The sequence below is a fragment of the Erpetoichthys calabaricus genome, chromosome 9 (genome assembly GCF_900747795.2).
Source record: "Erpetoichthys calabaricus chromosome 9, fErpCal1.3, whole genome shotgun sequence".
NCBI lineage: Eukaryota > Metazoa > Chordata > Cladistia > Polypteriformes > Polypteridae > Erpetoichthys > Erpetoichthys calabaricus.
The window spans coordinates 49,403,054-49,425,205 of NC_041402.2; the positions used below are offsets into that span (position 1 = coordinate 49,403,054).

General features: G+C 37.0%; 1 protein-coding gene across 1 annotated transcript in view; it reads left to right on the top strand.

The window, feature by feature from the left end:
- The window catches only part of ranbp10 (RAN binding protein 10), a 133,987-nt gene that overhangs the window by 100,938 nt on the left and 10,897 nt on the right, over window positions 1-22,152 (top strand). The window contains exons 9-13 of the mRNA XM_028809625.2: window positions 4,352-4,500; window positions 5,010-5,214; window positions 11,316-11,437; window positions 13,175-13,320; window positions 13,939-14,050. Of these exons, the coding sequence (XP_028665458.1) occupies window positions 4,352-4,500; window positions 5,010-5,214; window positions 11,316-11,437; window positions 13,175-13,320; window positions 13,939-14,050 (734 nt within the window). The remainder of the gene's footprint in view (window positions 1-4,351; window positions 4,501-5,009; window positions 5,215-11,315; window positions 11,438-13,174; window positions 13,321-13,938; window positions 14,051-22,152) is intronic.

Genomic DNA, 22,152 nt, shown 5'->3' on the forward strand with positions numbered 1-22,152 from the left:
ACTCTTACGTCATCCTCCTCTAGCGTATTTTTCAGTTAGATTAATAGAGTCTGTAAACATTAGAAATCTATAGCATCAGACTTGTGCACACAATTTGAAAGAGACAGGTGTTCAATTCAAGTTTAACAAGACATGTAAAGTTTGGGAGAGAATTCAAAATCAAACTAAAGACTTCCAGATTCACCAGTTTGGTTATACAGTATTTGAAATTCAGAATGGAATTGCAGGAGTCACACTGCACTTTCAATGCAAAAAGGATTTTAAATTTGTTACCACATTGATTCCATTCTGAATTAGTTATAAAGAAATAAATTGATTTATGTTTGCTTTGACAGTGTGTTGATAAATCAGCTGTGAGTTTTAACCTCTGAAACTTTCATCATGCATTTGAATAAGTAAGTTACAAATGATAGCAAAATCAATTGCTTTTTGTAAGGCAGCATCATACAAATAGCCCTTATAAAGGAATGGAGGCTTTGCATTCATCTAAATGTAATGGACATGACTACACTTGTCTGTTCAACTATCCATCTATTTTCTAACCATCTTATCTTATTTTGTCACTTTTGTTAGACATAAGTTGATTCATATGTTCATTCCAAAATCAATGCTATCCACTTTTGCCATACATTCATATGGTTCAACTCATAATGCTTTGAAGCATGAGGCAGGCCACTCTCATGATACAATTTTAAATATATTAATGGAAGCACATAATCACTGGGGCATGTATGTAGTTAGCAGGGCAGTTAAAATGGCATACTTCAATTGACAAACACTAAATTTGTGTTGTTTTTTGAGTCTGTGAAGCCAAAGAAATGTTCATTGGTATAGAAACTTAAATGTGATGAATGTTGTTTAAAAACTTGGCAACATGTGATGTTTTTGTGTAGTACTGGAGACAATGTGTTAATCTTAATTTGATACATGTGATTTCACAGATGTAGCCTTAAAATTGGAACAAATGTTAAAAAATGATGTTTGAAATTTGAATTGATTTGACTTGTTCATTAAATGTTACCCTTCCGTAAGGGTTATTATCCAGCTAGTGTTTCCTCTGTATACTGTGTGACCACTAGATGGCGTTGTAGCACCCCAATACCTAGATGCAGCCTCACAAACCAACTATGTGCAAATATACATTTTATTATACAAAATACCTTACAAAACACTTCTTTGTAATAGTGGCAAAACACAATTCTCTTTCTTGCTTTCTTCACCTCCACTCCTCCCAAAAGCTTTGTCCTCTTCCACTTGACTATAGCTTCCCCAGGTGAAGCCAATTGTGCTATATAAAGCAGAGCTCAGTTGAATGACAATTATCAGTTTCACATAATTGTTATTACTGTTATATATACTCCACTGGATTCATACTTCATTAATTACAATGCTATTTCATTTCAAGGCCATATTATGTATCCTGAAAAACTGAGTGAAAATGGACCTACCCAGCATCAGTCACTCAAGCTGCAACAAAACAGCTTCATTTCAGTTAATTTCAGTTTATTCTTATATAGTGCCCTCTACTGAGGACAAACACAAGAACTAGAATGTGCAAATACAGAACAGTAAAAACTTATTTACCTCCATATAAACATATTCCTATTCCTACTTGAATACCCTATATACTGTACTTGCTGTTTGGAGTTCACAAATTTCTAATGTTCTGTAGCTTATTTTATGCTTTCTTTAAATTTAGCTAAATTTAATGATCAGTGTTTCTGCCTTTGTTAGTAATATTTTCTTAACTTTCTTTTTGCTTGCATATATAATAACTTAGTCTCCTTTTCCCATGTTTTAGCAGGATACTTAAGTCTCCTTTTTCCAGGTTTTAGCAGACTACGTAATTGGTGTTGAAGTTAATGTTATGGAAACATAACTGGGAAACCTTAAATTAATAATAAATGTTTAATGTTAATTGGATTAGATTAAATGTAAATTGGATTAGATTAATAATATTTTACAAATTAATATACTGTATAATCAATAAAGTAATGCTCAAGTAGGGCTGCAACTAATGATTATTTTGGTAGTCGACTAATCTTTCAATTTTTTTCCAATTAATCGATTAGTCACGATTATTTCATGCCTGACTATTTTGAAGCCTGCGCCCTGTGGTTGTACATCCTGTTCTGGGCTCCAGTGCATGTCTTACCTCATCTGCTCACGTCTGTCCTCCTGTGAACGTCACCCTGATGTCTCTGCATTAACAAGATTAAAATTAATAATACATTAAAATAACAACCAGTGAAACATATGAATTTGAAAATAAACAGATATTTTTTATATTAGTGTGACAATCACAATAAAAAAGAAATACATTAAACAATACAAACTAAAGTGCATGTAGTCTTTAAACAAAAAAAGTGCATTTAACTTAACCAAAAAATACATTGTTGAAACAGAAACGTTTTTTCGTATTTTAGTAATAAATTACAAAATGTATACATAAACTATATAATGTGTAAAGCCTGAAGTACAAAGATTAAATAACAAAAGGTTCAAGTATGATACAATAGCTTCTGTGGCGCAGCGGTAGGAATTGCTGACTTATAATCGAGTCCCCCTGTTCGATCCTGACTGCCTCGTATATTTACCGTTTTGAGTAGTGAGTTGCTCTTATTGTTAATATTATACAATAAACACATACATTTGATTTGCGTCTCTAATAGCCGCTGTAAATGTATAGTACTTGTAAAAGTTACCTTTTTTTTTTTTTTCTTTCACTTTTATTCTCTCATTCACGATCACGATACATACTACCGCTCTCCCAGGGATCTGACGCTGTTACTTTTTATCTGAAACTGGGAATAACTGTAGATGTGAGTAGTGTTTTAAGACAATCGAACTGGAAATTCTCTGATCTGGATGGATAAAAGCTGACACACAAATGCTGGCGAATCTGCCTTATTCGTATCTCGTCACTTGATTTTTTTTATTCAGTTTTATTGAGTGTTCCTGCTTACACTGAATTAGTATGCACCTTATGGCCCGTGATGTCAAAGCCACGGAGACATAGGTATATATGATATTTGGAATTATTCATTTTATGACCTTATAGTACATTTCGGAAAACATTGTGGCACGGATGCAACATTTTTCATATTATTCATATTAACCTTCTTGCAGTTGTAATCAGTGACCATGTTTTTTTTTTCCCCCCAACCTTGCCCAGTCTGCACAGGACTCCAGGACATGCAGAGGAAAGAATGTTCCTCTACATGGTGAACCATGAACGCTCTTCTTTTCTCAGTGGACCCCGTACATGCCTTGCACAGTGCATGTGCTTTGATCGCGGCCAGGTCAAGCTTGTTATAGCACAAGAAACCGGCCACCTGCGTGCTCCTGCTAGCACTGAATAAGCTCATGCCTTCTGGTGTCAGCGTGCAGCACCGGGGGACAAAAAAAAAGAAAGAGACAAATATACGTATGTGACATTTTGAAGAAATCATTGTATAACCTGAATAGTACCAATCAGAAAACATCATCACATTAATGTAATATTATTTGAAAACTAACAGATCAGGTGTAAATTTGTTACTTGTAAAAGTTAGCTTTTTTCACTTTTATTTTCTCAGTCTCATTCACGCTCTCCCTCCCCTCCTGATCTGACCCTAACTAACTAACTAACAGCGCCAGCATAAATTCTCAAGAGACAACAGCATCACAGCTCCAGGATGCTTGCATTTCAGATGCTCATGCATCGCGGTCGTGCTGCCATTTATGCTTCGCTTTGCATAACCTGCATTCAACTTTTTTTTCTTTTTCGGTGAAGTGCTCCCACAATTTAGAAGGTTTCTGTCTCAATTTTTTTCCATCTCCTCCCCCCTCCTCTATCCAACTCGCCATTGCAACCACATTTATTTTCCTCTACATTCTTCTTCTCCTCAGATGTTCTTTCTTCGTTGGTAGGACTGTGTGCAGTCTTGACAAACAATAACAAACGATACTGCCCCCAGACGTTCATGTAGTGCATTGCAGTTACAAAAACCAATGTGGTTCTTTGTGACTGGAGCCTCTATTGAAGGTTCTGTTTATGACGCGTCGACAATAAAAAAAATCTGCGTCGAAGATTTTTTGTAGTCGACATCGTTGATTACGTCGACTAATCATTGCAGCCCTATACTCAAGTACTTGTACATATGGTCTAATGCTTCCTGTTCAGGAAAATATTTAGATTAAGAAAGTACTCGGACTTCCACATGGACCAACATATTCCCAGAATTATTTTGAGTGTGATTAATGGCATCTCCTACTGAGACTTTCTAAACTTTCTTTTTCGATATTGTTTTAATAGAAACTACTCTGCTTTCATGCAATTCATTGATTGGGTGGTTTTTCTTTTACTTAGATGTCGGCAGTTTGTAGAAATGGTAAATGGTACGGACAGTGAAGTTCGCTGCTATAGTTCTCGCTCCCCCAAATCCCAAGACAGCTATCCTGGATCACCTAACCTGAGTCCCCGGCATGGAGCCACTAACCCCCATCTTCACAGTACAGGTATCATGCTTTAAGAGCCTACTTTGAGATGGCTGTTCATGCTATTTCTCTGTGGTACTTAATCATCTGTGCATATTTGCCACATCAATTATTTAGTTATACTTTTTCTTCTATATTTGCTGGTACAGTATTTCTGCAAAATATTTTCTTGAACTCATTGTCAGGTACTTTGCCTGATGTGATTTGTATTGAGTTTTATTGTTAAAGGATCCATATTTATGATTTTATCTATACCTGGTAGTAGAATTGAATGCAATGTTTTATTCATGCATTTTAGCCTGTCTCTGGTCATTATGTAAGGGCCATAGAATATTGTAGAAGGTGTGTATTCATTGGGGTCAGTGTTATATGATATAGATGTACTGTATTGCTCTCCAAAAAATAATAAAATGAACAAAAATGAATACATTTATAAAATGAAACCAAAATTAGTTGAGTTTTTATTTTAAAATTAATTTTCTTCTGATTTCAGTGCCATTGATTAAGTCATTTGTTGAATTTTTTGACAGGTTCTGATAGCCCTACGTGCAGTAATGGGGTGACATCAGGGAAAAACAAACAGTCTCGCAGTAAATATCATGGCCTGAGCTCCTCCTCATCCTCTTCATCCTCCTCCTCCTCTTCCTCTCCTTCCTCTGTCAACTATTCAGAATCTAATTCCACTGACTCTACGAAGTCACAGCCAAACAGCAGCGCCAGCAACCAAGAAACAAGGTGAAGATTTACAAGAATGTGATCTGTATTGCTGGGGATTGTTTTCCTTTGGAATATGAAATTACCTTACTGTTTAGATGTTGTCTGTATAACTGTTTTCCACAATGAAAATCCTCAGAATTTTGAGATATTGCTACAATATGGTCTTAGTTGTTAAGTTATGTTTTCATGATGTTTCTTGCACTGATATTTTTTCTGCGATTTATCTACCAAGTAGGGTTTTTTTTGCTTTCACGGAAAATTAATTCATTGACATTTATACTAGTCATATTAGTAGTGTAGTAATCCATTCTATTGAACTAACAAAGACCAATGTTGCTGGATTGCTGGTATGCTCTTTCCAAATGGTTTACATTTATTTTAGTTCAGATTTCATTTGTCAGTGTATTCTGCACTGATTTTCTAGATGTTTTAGAATTTACTTGTTTTATAGATAAACATAGTACATAACTGAACAGTAAGCACAGCTATTATTTTTAAATAACTAAATACTAGACCTTTTTTAGGGTATATTAAAAATATTAAATAATGTATCAGGCATTATAAGGTAAAGGGCAAAAAAATTTACAGTGATAAAATGTTTAAAGTCTGCTAATAATAAAGTGATTGAAAAGGATGCATTTGAATTATTTGAAAAAATGGTAATTTCTTCCTTTCGTTTTGCTCAGCTATACAGTTTTGCTCCTATTGGTATCTTATGATATTAATTATTTTTAGGTTGGATCAGAGTGAAGGGTAAAGAAAAAATCACTTAAACAGTTAAAACAAGACTAAAATTTTTTCTCAGGTTTATGTTTTAATACCACTCATTAATTACATTTGTTTAAAACTTTTTTTTTGGCACCTGGCTGGTTAGAGAGTTTGATCATTATCTCCCATTGTTCCATGCTAGAGCAAGAACACATCAAGACAGTTCTACTAATTGCATTAGTGTGTCCCCCAGAAAATACACTTTAAAAAAAATTACTATGTTTGTGAAATATATTGTAGTAACTGGCAGACAGCTCTTGATAGGTAGAGTCAGAAGGCGGCTGTCTGAGAGCTGTTCCCAGGCTGGGTGTTGATAGATGTTTGAGTTGCAGCAACTCGACTGTCAGGGAAGGGAAGCACATCCTTTGATGAGCCACAGGAGGATTCAAGAAAGGCAGAGACACTTAACAAGAAAGTATATATAGAAGCCTCACACTGCTGCTAGCGCTTACCATGATCTCAGTGATACTGAAGAATGTGACGGTAGACAGTAGAAAGTAACATAGATAACTGATACCTTGATTCTGCCACACTGCTTTAGTATTGACATTGTGTTCTGCTGTTGGTTCATGGCATTCAATTTCCTTTATCTGAATGATGAAATAGATCATTTTCAGATTGCATACTCGGCACCTAAGTGTGGGTGTCTCTAATCAAGAGGCTATTCTATGTGTTGATAATCAAAGAACAAGGTGGCATGGCTTTTGTTTCCAAGCTACATATCAATGTATGGTATAATTCATGTACTTAAGGTATGCATATCCTAACTACATGTCATATAGCTCATTTATTTATTATTTATCGTATATCCTGTAGTGCAGTGTAGCATTTCAGTGTTCAGGCAACTCTGGAGAATTAATGGGTTCCCCTGATTACCATGGGATTTTTTTGGCCACTGACAATAACTCTTCCTATCCAAATCAGGCCCTTCTATATTTAAAATGTATTTTAAGATGTATTTTAAAAGAAAAGACCTGAATAGCTAGACAATGTTGAAAGTGGGGCATTAGCAAACCCCATCCCCCTACAAGAAAAAGCAGTAGTGTATGAGTTAAAACAGAGAATTATTGTAGTGACCAGAAGGCTTCACCACATTTTTCAACATAGTGGCCATGGTAGTTGAATACATTCACAGATATAAGTTAAAAAGAGACTGCTGAGTTGTTATAGTCTGACATAGTTACAGTCTGACATAGTTACATTCGTACTGATTTTATAAGATTTTCAAGTAGAAAATGAGAGTAATTGGTATAAAATTTGAATTTGCGGTCATTCAACTGAATAAAGTAGCCCAGTGGCACCATGTAAATGTCAAAAACAAGTGGGACAAGTATGGACAGAACCTTGCAGTATACCACAGCAGAGAGATAAACCTCAGCCTGCGTTTTTTTTTTTTTTTTTTTTTAATTTAAACACATTTCAGGACTAAATTGTTTTAAACATTATTGTAAGCAGCAGCAGCCGCAATAAATAGGTTCAACTGTCCTCAGTAGTGAGGAGTAGGGTGTTTACACTGGAAAAGATTGGAAATCAGATTCAAACAGGCAAGGATTCAAACAGGCATTTATTATTTAGATGCTAAAAAAGGTGAGAACTTGGAATATATTCGAAATAACTTGAAAGATAATATATTCACTGAGTTTAGATATGAAAGCTGGCAACACAACAGAAATGTCTATATGAGGTGCTCTCAATTACTTTTCCACAATAGGCAAATGCAGGCAAAACCAAGCCAAGGGCCAGTATGCCAGCCTTATATTGTTTCATAATTATTGCTACAGTCATTTTATTGCAAACACCTTATTATGATAATTAAGTGTAATTAATTAGATATGTGTAACTGTAGAAATCTGACCTTATTGACCATTCAGTGGTAGAAGTGGTTATAACAGATTGGTCTCATAGTTTTTACTCTCTCTCTCTCGAACATTCTGTTCTTACTAAGCCAGTGCACATTATTATACAGCATATGTAGATGATGTTCTACTGACGTTTCCTCTGTTAAGGCTCTGAAAAGGCAATGGAGCTCTCATAAATAAAGTTTAGAAGCCTCATCATGGTATTTGTGTTGTCTTTCTTTTTTGCATACAATTTCAAACATAATGCTGGCTTGTGAATAATACAATTTATTGCTAGTAATGCCTGGTTTAACAGCACCTAGGCTACGTTCCAGGCTCCTATGTTGACATAGTTTTGCTCATATACTAGCCAGTTTTTTTCAGAACAGCTTGGTCAGTCCATTAAAAATGATTTTGCCAGTTGTGTGCCTGCATATAGGGAGCAAACAAAGTCTTCTTGAAAAGGTATTGCATTAAAATAATCTCACAAACACAGTCAGCTGTTCTGTGTCAATCCTGTCACAAGGTATTGAGTGACATGAAATCTGCATTCTTTAAGATCACAGAGCAGACAGGACAGGCACTCCATCATCAGAACTTCCACTGTTCTCATTGCAGTATTATCCAGTATTTGTCTCAACAGATCCACAAATGTTTTCTTTGTTTTTTTCTTTGAGTTATAAAACTTCTTTGACTGTTTCCTTGAAGCACCTGTTTTACACAAATGTAGTTTAATAATGGTATAGGATAATTATATGCTACTTTCAAATTTATATAGTCTTTTGTTTGTGGCTGTTCGATTTTTACAGGGTAGTTTTGAAAAGCTGCATTATATTAGCCATACTGCAGACAGCTATTGTTTGAGAGCCTAGGAAACAAGTCTGAAAAATATGTTCTGGTAAAATAAAACGAAATTAACTGATCTAGTCAGGACTGAATTATTTTTGTTATCCACATTGTGATTTATAACACTGGCCATTGCTATTTATGTTGGCAACACTTGTATGTGCTATGTTAGTTCATTTTAAATAGCCTAGTTGCTATAGTGAAATAGTAATTAGTAGGCCACCAGTGTCGCTCTGATTTTATTTAGGTGGTAAATAAGCTTAGCCAAAATACACTTAATTAAATAAGTGCACCTGTTGGCAGTTGGCTAATGGTTTGGTATGACCTAAGGTCTGCCTGTTGGGGGAACCCTGTCCAGTGATAAGCATCTGAATTTAGTTACATAAAGTGGGTATATAAAGTCTGCACACACCTGCCAAAATCACAGATTTTGTGTAATAAAAAATGAAATCAATATAAATCCTATCAGAACTTACTCCATCCTTATTGCAAAATTGCAGTCTATACAAAGGTGAAAACAAATCAGAAACTGTTCAGTGAAAAAAGGAAAAAAAAATCATACAAAAACCTGGTTGCATTAGTGTGCACATCCCTTAAACCAATACTTACGGTAGTTGAAGCACCTTTTGATTTTATTACAACACTCTGTCTTTTTGGGTAGGAGTCTATCAGTTTGGCATATGTTTGCCCACAGCATTGTAATTTCAACTTTACCATTAGCCAAATAAAAAAGGTAGCAAACTGTAAAAGTATATTGCAAACTAGAATTGTAATATATTGCATTATTTTTGTATTATATCATGGGCTCCCTGTAATTTCCATTTCTAAATAAACATACTGAGTCTTGTTTTTGCAAACAAAGTGTATAGTCAAGAATCTAAAGGCAAAATACCAAACGCTAGGATCACATTAGCCAGATTGTCCTTACTGCTGCCTTAGTGCAGAAACAACAATATTGTAGGCCGTTTCAGCTCCTATCTTCTTTTCAGTGTCTGTATGAAAATTGATTGACTTTCTGAAAGACGTGTACATATCAGATAATATATATTTTTCTGATGTTAAGAAGGTCTGTGATTAATTCACAGAATGTTGATATCTTATGGAAAAAGTCTAACCTACTGTATATTTGTCAGTTTCTTTATTCTCATGTATTTTCTTCTGCCACAAGTCATTATTGAGTCTTCGATACATTGATTGACTTTCTCTTCAGGGTTAACATTTGATAAAAGCAGGCCACATTCATAACCATAATGACATCATGTATTTGTATAGTGAGGCAGGACTTTTATTATTTATGCTATTTGCATTTACTTTGTTTGTCTTTTCTGTTATTGTTACAAATTTAAAATATATGTAGGAATGGGCACAATGCTTGCAAGTAAAATATAGTACATGTAAGCTCTTGATACGTTATGGATTTTTTTTTTATCCCTACAGTCTTTGTTTCTCTTAATGCCAGGATTTTTACTGAGGCGGTTTACCATTTTCCAGGGATCCACTGAATTATTTTTCTGCTTCATCATGTTACCACCTGGTGTATTTCTCATGCTGGATTTCACGTTAGCTACTTTATGAAACTGTATTTCATCACAGGCACTTCCAATTTGATCCTTAAATCACAGGTTCAGTTTAAATCAATGGAATATGAGTTCAAATATGTAGATTGCTAACTTTGTTGTTTTTAGTTTTTTACAAGCGGCATATATTTCAGTCAGGGTTTCATAAAATTAAAAGGAAATTAAGTTTACATAACTGTGTGAAATTTCAGCAGATTTTCTTCAAAACCACCAGGGATTTTAAATGTCAAAATTTGTTTTTACTTTGAATACTCATTACTTGCATAGTAAATGATATGATGAGGTAGTTTACAAATAAATAACAATATCATGGTAAAGGTAAAAGGCATTGCATTTAGGAATAAGCTTCTTTTAATATGTATAAAAACATGAAAAAATGGGCTCATAATATACCAATCATAATTACATAACAAAAAAACAAATGAAAGAAAAATGTTAGGACTGAAACTACAGAAGAAAATAGGCATCTTTTTTAAGTAAGCTGAATATCTTTTGTATCATTTTACCAAGTGAAAATTGATTATACTTAAATACTGAAATAGTAAATATTCCCTAATAATAATAATAACAACAACATATACAAGTCAAAACAAGAATACATATTACCTCTGAGATCTGTTTTAATAAACTTAATGCTAACAAAGCATTTGATGATTAGGCAATGGCAGGGTGAGCAACATAAAATAGGTATATTAGTGGAAGGAGTCCTGTTCTCCCCCAAATCACTACCTGTTAAAGAAACTGAGGTCTGCAGGATTTGTAATAAATACCATTAATGTCAGTACCTTTGCTATATTATAAGCCTGCATCTGTATTTATCTTTGTTTTGTTCTTAATGTAACAGCTTAGGTTCTTTACTGTTTTATTTAGATACTATGCTAGATACTAAGACCTATATATCTTGTTAGTGGAGCTTGAATTTCCATACATACTGTATGATTAACAGTATAAATGCTTTACCTTATAAAATGATTTAACAGTATTAAGGAAGGTTTTGTAGTCTTACAAATCCCTAGTCAGTCAGGTAATAACTAATAGGATAAGAAGTTAATGTCTGTTTATTTTCTTATATTTCACATGAACTTCCCAGTGACAGCGAGATGGAGATTGAGCAAGAATACTACAGTAATGGAGTTCTGGAGAACTCTACACGGATCATGAATGGTACCTACAAGCATGAAGAGATCCTACAGACAGATGAGTCCAGCCTAGGTGATGCTATGCACTACTGTTGAAACTAACTACTAACTGCACTTTTGCTAGATATCTGTAGATTAGCTCAAACATCTGTCCAATTTACTACTCACAGATAGCAATCAAACCATTCCATTACTGTAATTTAAGCATGCTAAACTGTTAAGAGGAAATACAGTAATACTTGATAACTTGGGTCTGTGAAGTGATGTGCCCAGTTTATTTCTTAACAAGAGACTGGGCATCCAGGGCACTCAGTAATGCATTTCACAATTTCTAGGCACAGTTGATAGTTAAAGCACCCTATAGGTGCTGCATAGTTAAAATTATCACAATCTTTCAGGCGTCACAAACCATTTGCAAACAAGATGTACAGTAATCCCTCGCTATATCGCGCTTCACCTTTCGCGGCTTCACTCTATCTCGGATTTTATATGTAAGCATATTTAAATATATATCGCGGATTTTTTGCTGGTTCGCGGATTTCTGCGGACAATGGGTCTTTTAATTTCTGGTACATGCTTCCTCAGTTGGTTTGCCCAGTTGATTTCATACAAGGGACGCTATTGGCAGATGGCTGAGAAGCTACCCAACTTACTTTTCTCTCTCTCTCTTGCGCTGACTTTCTCTGATCCTGACGTAGGAGGATTGAGCAGGGGGACTGTTCGCACACCTAGACGATACGGACGCTCGTCTAAAAATGCTGAAAGATTATCTTCACGTTGCTACCTTCTGTGCAGCTGCTTCGTGAAGCGACATGCTGCACGGTGCTTCGCATACTTAAAAGCTCGAAGGGCACGTATTGATTTTTTTCTCTCTCTCTCTCTCTCTCTTTCTCTGCTCCTGACGGACGGGGTGTGAGCTGCCGCCTTCAACAGCTTTGTGCCGCGGTGCTTCGCATACTTAAAAGCCAAACAGCCCTATTGATTTGTTTGCTTTCCTCAATCTCTCTCTGACAGTCTCTGCTCCTGACGCGCACTCCTTTGAAGAGGAAGATATGTTTGCATTCTTTTAATTGTGAGACGGAACTGTCATCTCTGTCTTGTCATGGAGCACAGTTTAAACTTTTGAAAAAGAGACAAATGTTTGTTTGCAGTGTTTGAATAAAGCTCTTGTCTCTCTACAACCTCCTGTGTTTCTGCGCAAATCTGTGACCCAAGCATGACAATATAAAAATAACCATATAAACATATGGTTTCTACTTCGCGGATTTTCTTATTTCGCGGGTGGCTCTGGAACGCAACCCCCGCGATGGAGGAGGGATTACTGTATATGATCTGAAGCCCCTGACGATAAATTTTGTTTGATTAGGAGAAGACAACAATAACACCTTTTTGTGTCTTTTAGTGGAAGTTGTGAGGCACATTTAAATTAAAGCGTTCCCTGTATAAATTCCAGCTGAATTCACTTTTTTATTCAGAGACAACAATGACATGCTAAGCATATTATAGTAGAAGTAAAATAATGCTTGATCGGTACAGGTAATTAAAAATACCATTTGCCAATACATACTTCTTTCTGTGTGTTTCCCTCTGCTGTGTTTAACAGTAGTAGTTGTTTATTCAAGTAATTCACATTTGATGGTAGGGTTATATATAACAAAATACTTCTGGTAAGTGTGTGTAATGAACTAATGTATGAGATATTGTTGGTATCTTGTATTAATGACCATATTGGTAGCAGATTTTTCTCAGACCTTCTGTAATAATTTGTTTCATTTATTTAAACTGCACGTGTTCTTTTTATATTCTTCAGAAGACAGTGGTGCTCCAAGGCAGTTATGTGGAGGAAATCAGGCAGCCACAGAGAGAATGATTCAGTTTGGCCGAGAGTTACAGACTCTTAACGAGCAGCTGGGCAAAGAGTACGGCAGAAACTCATCGCACAAAAAAATGCTTCAGGTACGGTCTATTGCATACTTCAGACTGCATCATCTTACCCAAGTCTAATATTTGAAGTATAAAATACCTGAATAATTGTTGAAGTCATATCATGGCATAAGACTCAAAGCAATGATGAAGTCTAAGGTTCCAAATTACTTTGTGCTTACATAAAAAAAAGAGAGAGTGCAGTGTCCGTTGTCTTACCCCAGACCACAAAATTTATGTCTTGCTTGTTTACAAGGCATTTGGTAGTGCATTCACTGTACTGTTGTCCAAACCAGATGTTTTTTTAACAGGCATTTGGAGTTTTTTTGGCAGTAATTTGGAAAAAGTACCATACCACAATGAATTTGAATTTGCATTCCACAAAGGGAAAACTACATTTAAATATAGCTTTGCAGACTGACTCATTAACATGTTATTCATTTTGATTGACCTCTAACAATAGCGTCCATGCAGAAATAATTCTTATATTGCTTCTTTTTGTAATTTATTGATGCAGTACTATCATAATTAAAATCAAGAAAAAATAAATATAATGCCCAAAGTTAGATTTTTTTCCCCACCCTGAGTTGTTGTTCTTCTGCATACTATATTTGAGCTCTGGGTTTATTGCCTCATTATTTTGTGTTTCAGGATGCATTTAGTTTACTAGCCTATTCTGACCCTTGGAACTGCCCGGTGGGACAACAGCTGGATCCTATGCAAAGAGAGCCAGTCTGTGCAGCTCTCAACAGTGCAATCTTAGGTATGTTTCTTCATCAGATTAACGTGTTGGCTACTTTGTCACAGGTGGAGTAGGAAAACAGTATTGTTACATTTGCCCTAGAAGCAGAAATTGTGCTTGGCTATTTTGTTGTCAAGGTTTGCATTCTTTATGGATAATGTCTGTAGCTGATTTGCACTATTTGTTACATGTAAAGGAATTAATTAAGGCAATGATTCAACATGAAAAATATTATTCCTTCTATAGAAGTCCACATGTACCGTCAAATATGCTAGTAATATTTAATCTATCAACATCTGTTTGTACAGAGTAATAGCAGGATTTCAAGCCCCTTGTGGTACTGCAAAATGATTTATGTATGGCATATTTACCTATGAGATCATAAATGACTCTTGCATAGTATGCTCATAAAATATGTTATGGGGCACGAACAACACATGTTTTTTCAACCTTCTTAATTATTCAATACTGGATTTCTGGTTCTGAGAATGAATTGTTTCCAACTTTTCAATTAGCTACAGTATATGTATGAGTTTAAGTTTTATTTGCATCTAGAACTTTTTCACATTTGCTAGTTCCAAAGAAGTACAGTGGAAAAATCATATCTTGATGTAAAAGAGTAAAACAACCCCTATTTTCCCCAACAGTGCTTTGGTTAGCTCACAATGTTCACAAAAAATGCAAGATCAGGTTTCTGTGTAAAGCAAAATCTACTGAAGTGATGTTACTCTGGCATTTTACAATGCTAATTATTATACCAGCTTTCATTTGCAGTGAGTGATGTGTTTTCAGTTTTCCTGCCCACACTCTTGCATCATTACACATGGATAGTTAGATACACAGAGTCAGACTTGACTCTAGAAGTAGTCAAACTGTGTTAACAATTCTCTCCCTGTTTATGTGTGTGCACGATTTGATGTGTGTGTGCGTGTGTGCATATACAGTATATATACAGTGGTGTGAAAAACTATTTGCCCCCTTCCTGATTTCTTATTCTTTTGCATGTTTGTCACACAAAATGTTTCTGATCATCAAACACATTTAACCATTAGTCAAATATAACACAAGTAAACACAAAATGCAGTTTGTAAATGGTGGTTTTTATTATTTAGGGAGAAAAAAAAATCCAAACCTACATGGCCCTGTGTGAAAAAGTAATTGCCCCCTGAACCTAATAACTGGTTGGGCCACCCTTAGCAGCAATAACTGCAATCAAGCGTTTGCGATAACTTGCAATGAGTCTTTTACAGCGCTCTGGAGGAATTTTGGCCCACTCATCTTTGCAAAATTGTTGTAATTCAGCTTTATTTGAGGGTTTTCTAGCATGAACCGCCTTTTTAAGGTCATGCCATAGCATCTCAATTGGATTCAGGTCAGGACTTTGACTAGGCCACTCCAAAGTCTTCATTTTGTTTTTCTTCAGCCATTCAGAGGTGGATTTGCTGGTGTGTTTTGAGTCATTGTCCTGTTGCAGCACACAAGATCGCTTCAGCTTGAGTTGACGAACAGATGGCCGGACATTCTCCTTCAGGATTTTTTGGTAGACAGTAGAATTCATGGTTCCATCTATCACAGCAAGCCTTCCAGGTCCTGAAGCAGCAAAACAACCCCAGACCATCACACTACCACCACCATATTTTACTGTTGGTATGATGTTCTTTTTCTGAAATGCTGTGTTCCTTTTACGCCAGATGTAACGGGACATTTGCCTTCCAAAAAGGTCAACTTTTGACTCATCAGTCCACAAGGTATTTTCCCAAAAGTCTTGGCAATCATTGAGATGTTTCTTAGCAAAATTGAGACGAGCCCTAATGTTCTTTTTGCTTAACAGTGGTTTGCGTCTTGGAAATCTGCCATGCAGGCCGTTTTTGCCCAGTCTCTTTCTTATGGTGGAGTCGTGAACACTGACCTTAATTGAGGCAAGTGAGGCCTGCAGTTCTTTAGACGTTGTCCTGGGGTCTTTTGTGACCTCTCGGATGAGTCGTCTCTGCGCTCTTGGGGTAATTTTGGTCGGCCGGCCACTCCTGGGAAAGTTCACCACTGTTCCATGTTTTTGCCATTTGTGGATAATGGCTCTCACTGTGGTTCGCTGGAGTCCCAGAGCTTTAGAAATGGCTTTATAACCTTTACCAGACTGATAGATCTCAATTACTTCTGTTCTTATTTGTTCCTGAATTTCTTTGGATCTTGGCATGATGTCTAGCTTTTGAGGTGCTTTTGGTCTACTTCTCTGTGTCAGGCAGCTCCTATTTAAGTGATTTCTTGATTGAAACAGGTGTGGCAGTAATCAGGCCTGGGGGTGGCTACGGAAATTGAACAGTTAGGTTATTTTTTAACAAGGGGGCAATTACTTTTTCACACCGGCCATGTAGGTTTGGATTTTTTTTCTCCCTAAATAATAAACACCATCATTGAAAAACTGCATTTTGTGTTTACTTGTGTTATATTTGACTAATGGTTAAATGTGTTTGATGATCAGAAACATTTTGTGTGATAAACATGCAAAAGAATAAGAAATCAGGAAGGGGGCAAATAGTTTTTCACACCACTGTAGATATAGATATATATAGATATAGATATTTATAAAAAGCTACAGAATTAAAAACACCTTCTTAATATTGCGTATGTCCCCCCTCCTACTGCCAAAACAGCTCTTATACATCACCGCATGGTCTGCACAAGACATCTGATAGTGCCCCGTGGTATCTGGCACCAAGACGTTAGCCGCAGAACCTTTAAGTCCTGTAAGTTGCAAGCTGGGGTTGTAAGGTTTTGACTTGTTTTTGCAGCACATCCCGGAGAAGCTCAATCAGATTACATTATCCTGATGAAAGAGGCCACTGGCTTCAGGGAATATTGTTGCCATGAAGGTGTTTATGTCTTAAGGTAGATGGTATTTGTCAAAGTAACATGAACATGAATCTCAGGACCCAAGGGTTTCCAGTAGAACTTTGCCCAGAGCATCACACTGCCTTCACTGGCTTGCCTTCTTCACATTGTGCAGTTGCCATCTCTTCCCCAGGTAAACAAGGAACATGTACTTAGCCATCCAGGTGATCTAAAAGTAAACGTGATTCATCAGTCTAGGCTATCTTCTTCTGTTGTTTCATGGGCCAGTTCAAATGATCATGTGCCCATTGTAGGCAGTTTCAGCGGTGGACAGTGGTTAGCATGGGCACTGTGACCAATCTGCAGCTATGCAACCCCATACGCAGTGAACTGCTATGCACAGTATGTTCCGACACTTTTTTCTGATGGCCAGTATTATGTTTCTCAGTAATCTGTGCTACGGTAGCCCTTCTGTGGGATCAGACCAGGCAGGCTAACCTTCACTCCCTAGGCACATCAGGGAGCCTTGGGTGCCCATGACCCTGTTGCCGGTTCACCGATTGTCCTTCCTTGGACCACTTTTGGTAGGTACTAAGCACTGCATACTTGGAACACCCCACAAGACCTGCCATTTTGGAGATGATCTGTCCCAGTGACCCTGTTGCTGGTGCACTGATTGTCCTTCCTTGGACCACTTTTGGTAGGTACTAAGCACTGCATACTTGGAACGCCCCAAAAGACCTGCCATTTTGGAGATGTTCTGTCCCAGTCATCTAGCCCTATTCAAAGTTGCTCAGATCCTAACTCTTTCCCCTTTTTTCTGTTTTCAACTCATCACCTTCAAGAATTGTCTGTACACTTGCTGCCTGTATGTCTGATCCCATGACAGGTGCCATTGTAATGAGATAATTAGTGTTGCTAACTTTTTTTAATATTATGACTGGTGTAGGTGGGTGGGGTGTGTGCGTGTGTATATGTATTATATATATGTATATATGTGTATGTATATTTATATGTGTGTGGATATATATATATATATATATATATATATATATATATATATATATATATATACAGTGGTGTGAAAAACTATTTGCCCCCTTCCTGATTTCTTATTCTTTTGCATGTTTGTCACACAAAATGTTTCTGATCATCAAACACATTTAACCATTAGTCAAATATAACACAAGTAAACACAAAATGCAGTTTGTAAATGGTGGTTTTTATTATTTAGGGAGAAAAAAAAATCCAAACCTACATGGCCCTGTGTGAAAAAGTAATTGCCCCCTGAACCTAATAACTGGTTGGGCCACCCTTAGCAGCAATAACTGCAATCAAGCGTTTACGATAACTTGCAATGAGTCTTTTACAGCGCTTTGGAGGAATTTTGGCCCACTCATCTTTGCAAAATTGTTGTAATTCAGCTTTATTTGAGGGTTTTCTAGCATGAACCGCCTTTTTAAGGTCATGCCATAGCATCTGAATTGGATTCAGGTCAGGACTTTGACTAGGCCACTCCAAAGTCTTCATTTTGTTTTTCTTCAGCCATTCAGAGGTGGATTTGCTGGTGTGTTTTGGGTCATTGTCCTGTTGCAGCACCCAAGATCGCTTCAGCTTGAGTTGACGAACAGATGGCCGGACATTCTCCTTCCGGATTTTTTGGTAGACAGTAGAATTCATGGTTCCATCTATCACAGCAAGCCTTCCAGGTCCTGAAGCAGCAAAACAACCCCAGACCATCACACTACCACCACCATATTTTACTGTTGGTATGATGTTCTTTTTCTGAAATGCTGTGTTCCTTTTACGCCAGATGTAACGGGACATTTGCCTTCCAAAAAGTTCAACTTTTGACTCATCAGTCCACAAGGTATTTTCCCAAAAGTCTTGGCAATCATTGAGATGTTTCTTAGCAAAATTGAGACGAGCCCTAATGTTCTTTTTGCTTAACAGTGGTTTGCGTCTTGGAAATCTGCCATGCAGGCCGTTTTTGCCCAGTCTCTTTCTTATGGTGGAGTCGTGAACACTGACCTTAATTGAGGCAAGTGAGGCCTGCAGTTCTTTAGACGTTGTCCTGGGGTCTTTTGTGACCTCTCGGATGAGTCGTCTCTGCGCTCTTGGGGTAATTTTGGTCGGCCGGCCACTCCTGGGAAGGTTCACCACTGTTCCATGTTTTTGCCATTTGTGGATAATGGCTCTCACTGTGGTTCGCTGGAGTCCCAAAGCTTTAGAAATGGCTTTATAACCTTTACCAGACTGATAGATCTCAATTACTTCTGTTCTCATTTGTTCCTGAATTTCTTTGGATCTTAGCATGATGTCTAGCTTTTGAGGTGCTTTTGGTCTACTTCTCTGTGTCAGGCAGCTCCTATTTAAGTGATTTCTTGAATGAAACAGGTGTGGCAGTAATCAGGCCTGGGGGTGGCTACGGAAATTGAACTCAGGTGTGATGCACCACAGTTAGGTTATTTTTTAACAAGGGGGCAATTACTTTTTCACACAGGGCCATGTAGGTTTGGATTTTTTTTCTCCCTAAATAATAAACACCATCATTTAAAAACTGCATTTTGTGTTTACTTGTGTTATATTTGACTAATGGTTAAATGTGTTTGATGATCAGAAACATTTTGTGTGACAAACATGCAAAAGAATAAGAAATCAGGAAGGGGGCAAATAGTTTTTCACACCACTGTATATATATATATATATGTATGTAATATATTTACCTTTATTTCACACTGGAGTAATTTTATCCTGAGAAAAATAAATCCTCATCAAGAAACAATTATTTTTAACAAAACCACATGTGCCATGATTGTTAGTATCCTTGCATTTAATACTTTATACATCCTCCCTTTGTCAATAAGACAGCACCGAGTCTTCTCTTATAACATCTTATACGGTTGGAGAGTATAGAACAGGGCATTGGAGACCATTGCTACTTACAGTATTTGTCCATCCAGGGTCATAGGTCCTCTCTTGTGAAGGTGTCCCCACAGGGTTTCAATGGGGTTTAGGTCTAGAGACTGGAACACCCATGGAAGAAGCTTGATTTTATGCTCTTTTAAGCATTTTCCTGTTGATTTGGACATATGTTTTAGATCATTGTATTGCTGGAAGATCCAATGACCAACCAGTTTTTATTTTTTTTGAGGTTGCAGCCAGATTTCATTTTAAATTTGCAGGTATTTCATTGAGTCCTTGATGACATGTACCCTAACAAGGTTCCCAGGGCTTTTAAAGTAAAAATAGAGTCACAGAATGTCCACCATACTTGACAGCGGTAATCTAGGTTCTTTTCAGCATAGCCATCCTTCTTTTTACACCAAACCCACTTCTTGAGCGTTTGTTGCCAAAAAGCTCAGTTTTCTTTTTGTCTGACCACAGAACATGGTTCTAATCAAAGTTCCTGTAGCATTTAGCAAATTCCAGGCACCTGCGTTTGTAGTTAAATGGCAGGAAAGGCTTTTTTTGGCATGCCTTCCAAATAATCTAGTAACATAGAGGTGGTGTCTGATGGTAGTTTTGGAGACTTGGCAACTCCAAGATGCTAGTTTTTTTTTTTTCTGTATTTCTCCAGCAGATATTATGTGGGGTTTTTTTTACCTCTCTTACCATCCTGCTCACTGTGTGTGGGGGCAAAATAAACTTGGGTCTTCTTCTAGGCAAGTTGGTAACAGTTCCAGTTAATCTGAACTTTTAAATTGTTGCCATAACTGTAGATGTAGGATTTTCAGGCAAGTAGCAATTTTATTTTATAGCTGTTCCCTGATTTATGAAAATCAGCACATTTTTCTCTCATTTTAAGTGTGTGTTCTCTTATCTTTCCCACGTTGATGAATGAATAAGGGAATTTGGCCTCTGTGCCACCTTATATTTATACCCCAGTGAAACAGGAAGTCATGTATAAAAAATGTTGGAATTTCCACATGATGTGGCCAAAAAGTATGCAGATTCCCTAAAATTAAAGTCTGCAATGTGCACTTTAATCGCACCTGAACTGTTTGATTTGTAATTTTTAACTGGAAAAGAGGGGTAAATCAAGGAAAAAATTGTGTTTGCCCCAAATGTTATGGAAGGCACTGTGTATGTCTGTATGTATGTATGTATGTGTGCATGTCTGTGTGTATGTATGTATGTATGTATGTGTGTGTGTGTGTGTGTATATATATGTATGTATATATATATATATATTGTGAGCTGCGGAGCTGATCGCACCTCCAGTGAATACAGATGCTGCTTGGAAAACCCCTGAAAAACGTTGACAGACTACCTTCACATTCCTCCTTACCTTTTTGGCTGCTCTATTGTGTAATATGCCTCTCGCGCGGTACTCCACTTACTTAAAAAGCTTGTACGGGCTTCTGTCAGATTGGAGTTGATTGTTTGCTTTTTTCTCTCTCTCTCACTGACATTCTCTGCTCCTGGTGGAACTGTTATCTGACTTGTCATGGAGCACGTTTAAACTTTTGAAAAGAGACAAATGTTTGTTTGCAGTGTTTGAATAAAGTTCCTGTTTTTCTACAACCTCCTCTGTTTCTGTGCAAATCTATATTTGCACAGAATATATATCAGTGGCGGACCATGCATTTCACACCTAGGCCTTCAGTAGTGCTCCGTCTGAATCAACCCGCCCCTCAAAAACTAATTTACGGTTATAAAAACCATCTTAATATGCAGAAATACAGTATAAAGAGCCGTTGCATCGCAGATAGATAACTCCTGTAGCCATAATAAATGCCTTTATTGAATAGACAAACAAGGGGTGAACAATTTCCTTTCTACTGCAGCTACAGCCGTGACACACATAAACAGCCGCAACACACATAAACATCAATAATAACTCATAAACTTGCAATATTATTTAGGAAAATCGCAACATTTTACTCACCAAAAATTCGGATTATTTGTAAACAAAATCCATCCTCCTGTCTTTCCTCAAAAACAGTTCAATTACTAGCAGATTATCTGTGCGCTTCAGTTCCATCACGAAGTCCCTTTCTATTGCCATCGAAGCTAATGCTGAAAGTCGAACCGGCCCTGTCGTATTTCTGGCATAAGTTTTAATTTGCTTTAGGGCTGAAAATGTCCGTTCGACAAGAGCAGTGGACACGGGAATGGTCACCGCCAAACATACCAATGTGTACAGCTGCCCCATGCTCTCTGATGAAGGAAGTTAAGGAGATCAGTGGGAGATTTTCCTGCAAAATCATCCATGGCATACTTACACCATCCTATCCAATCAACGGGTCTGAATACGGTGACGTTGCCATACGCCTGCTAGAGGGCCCTAG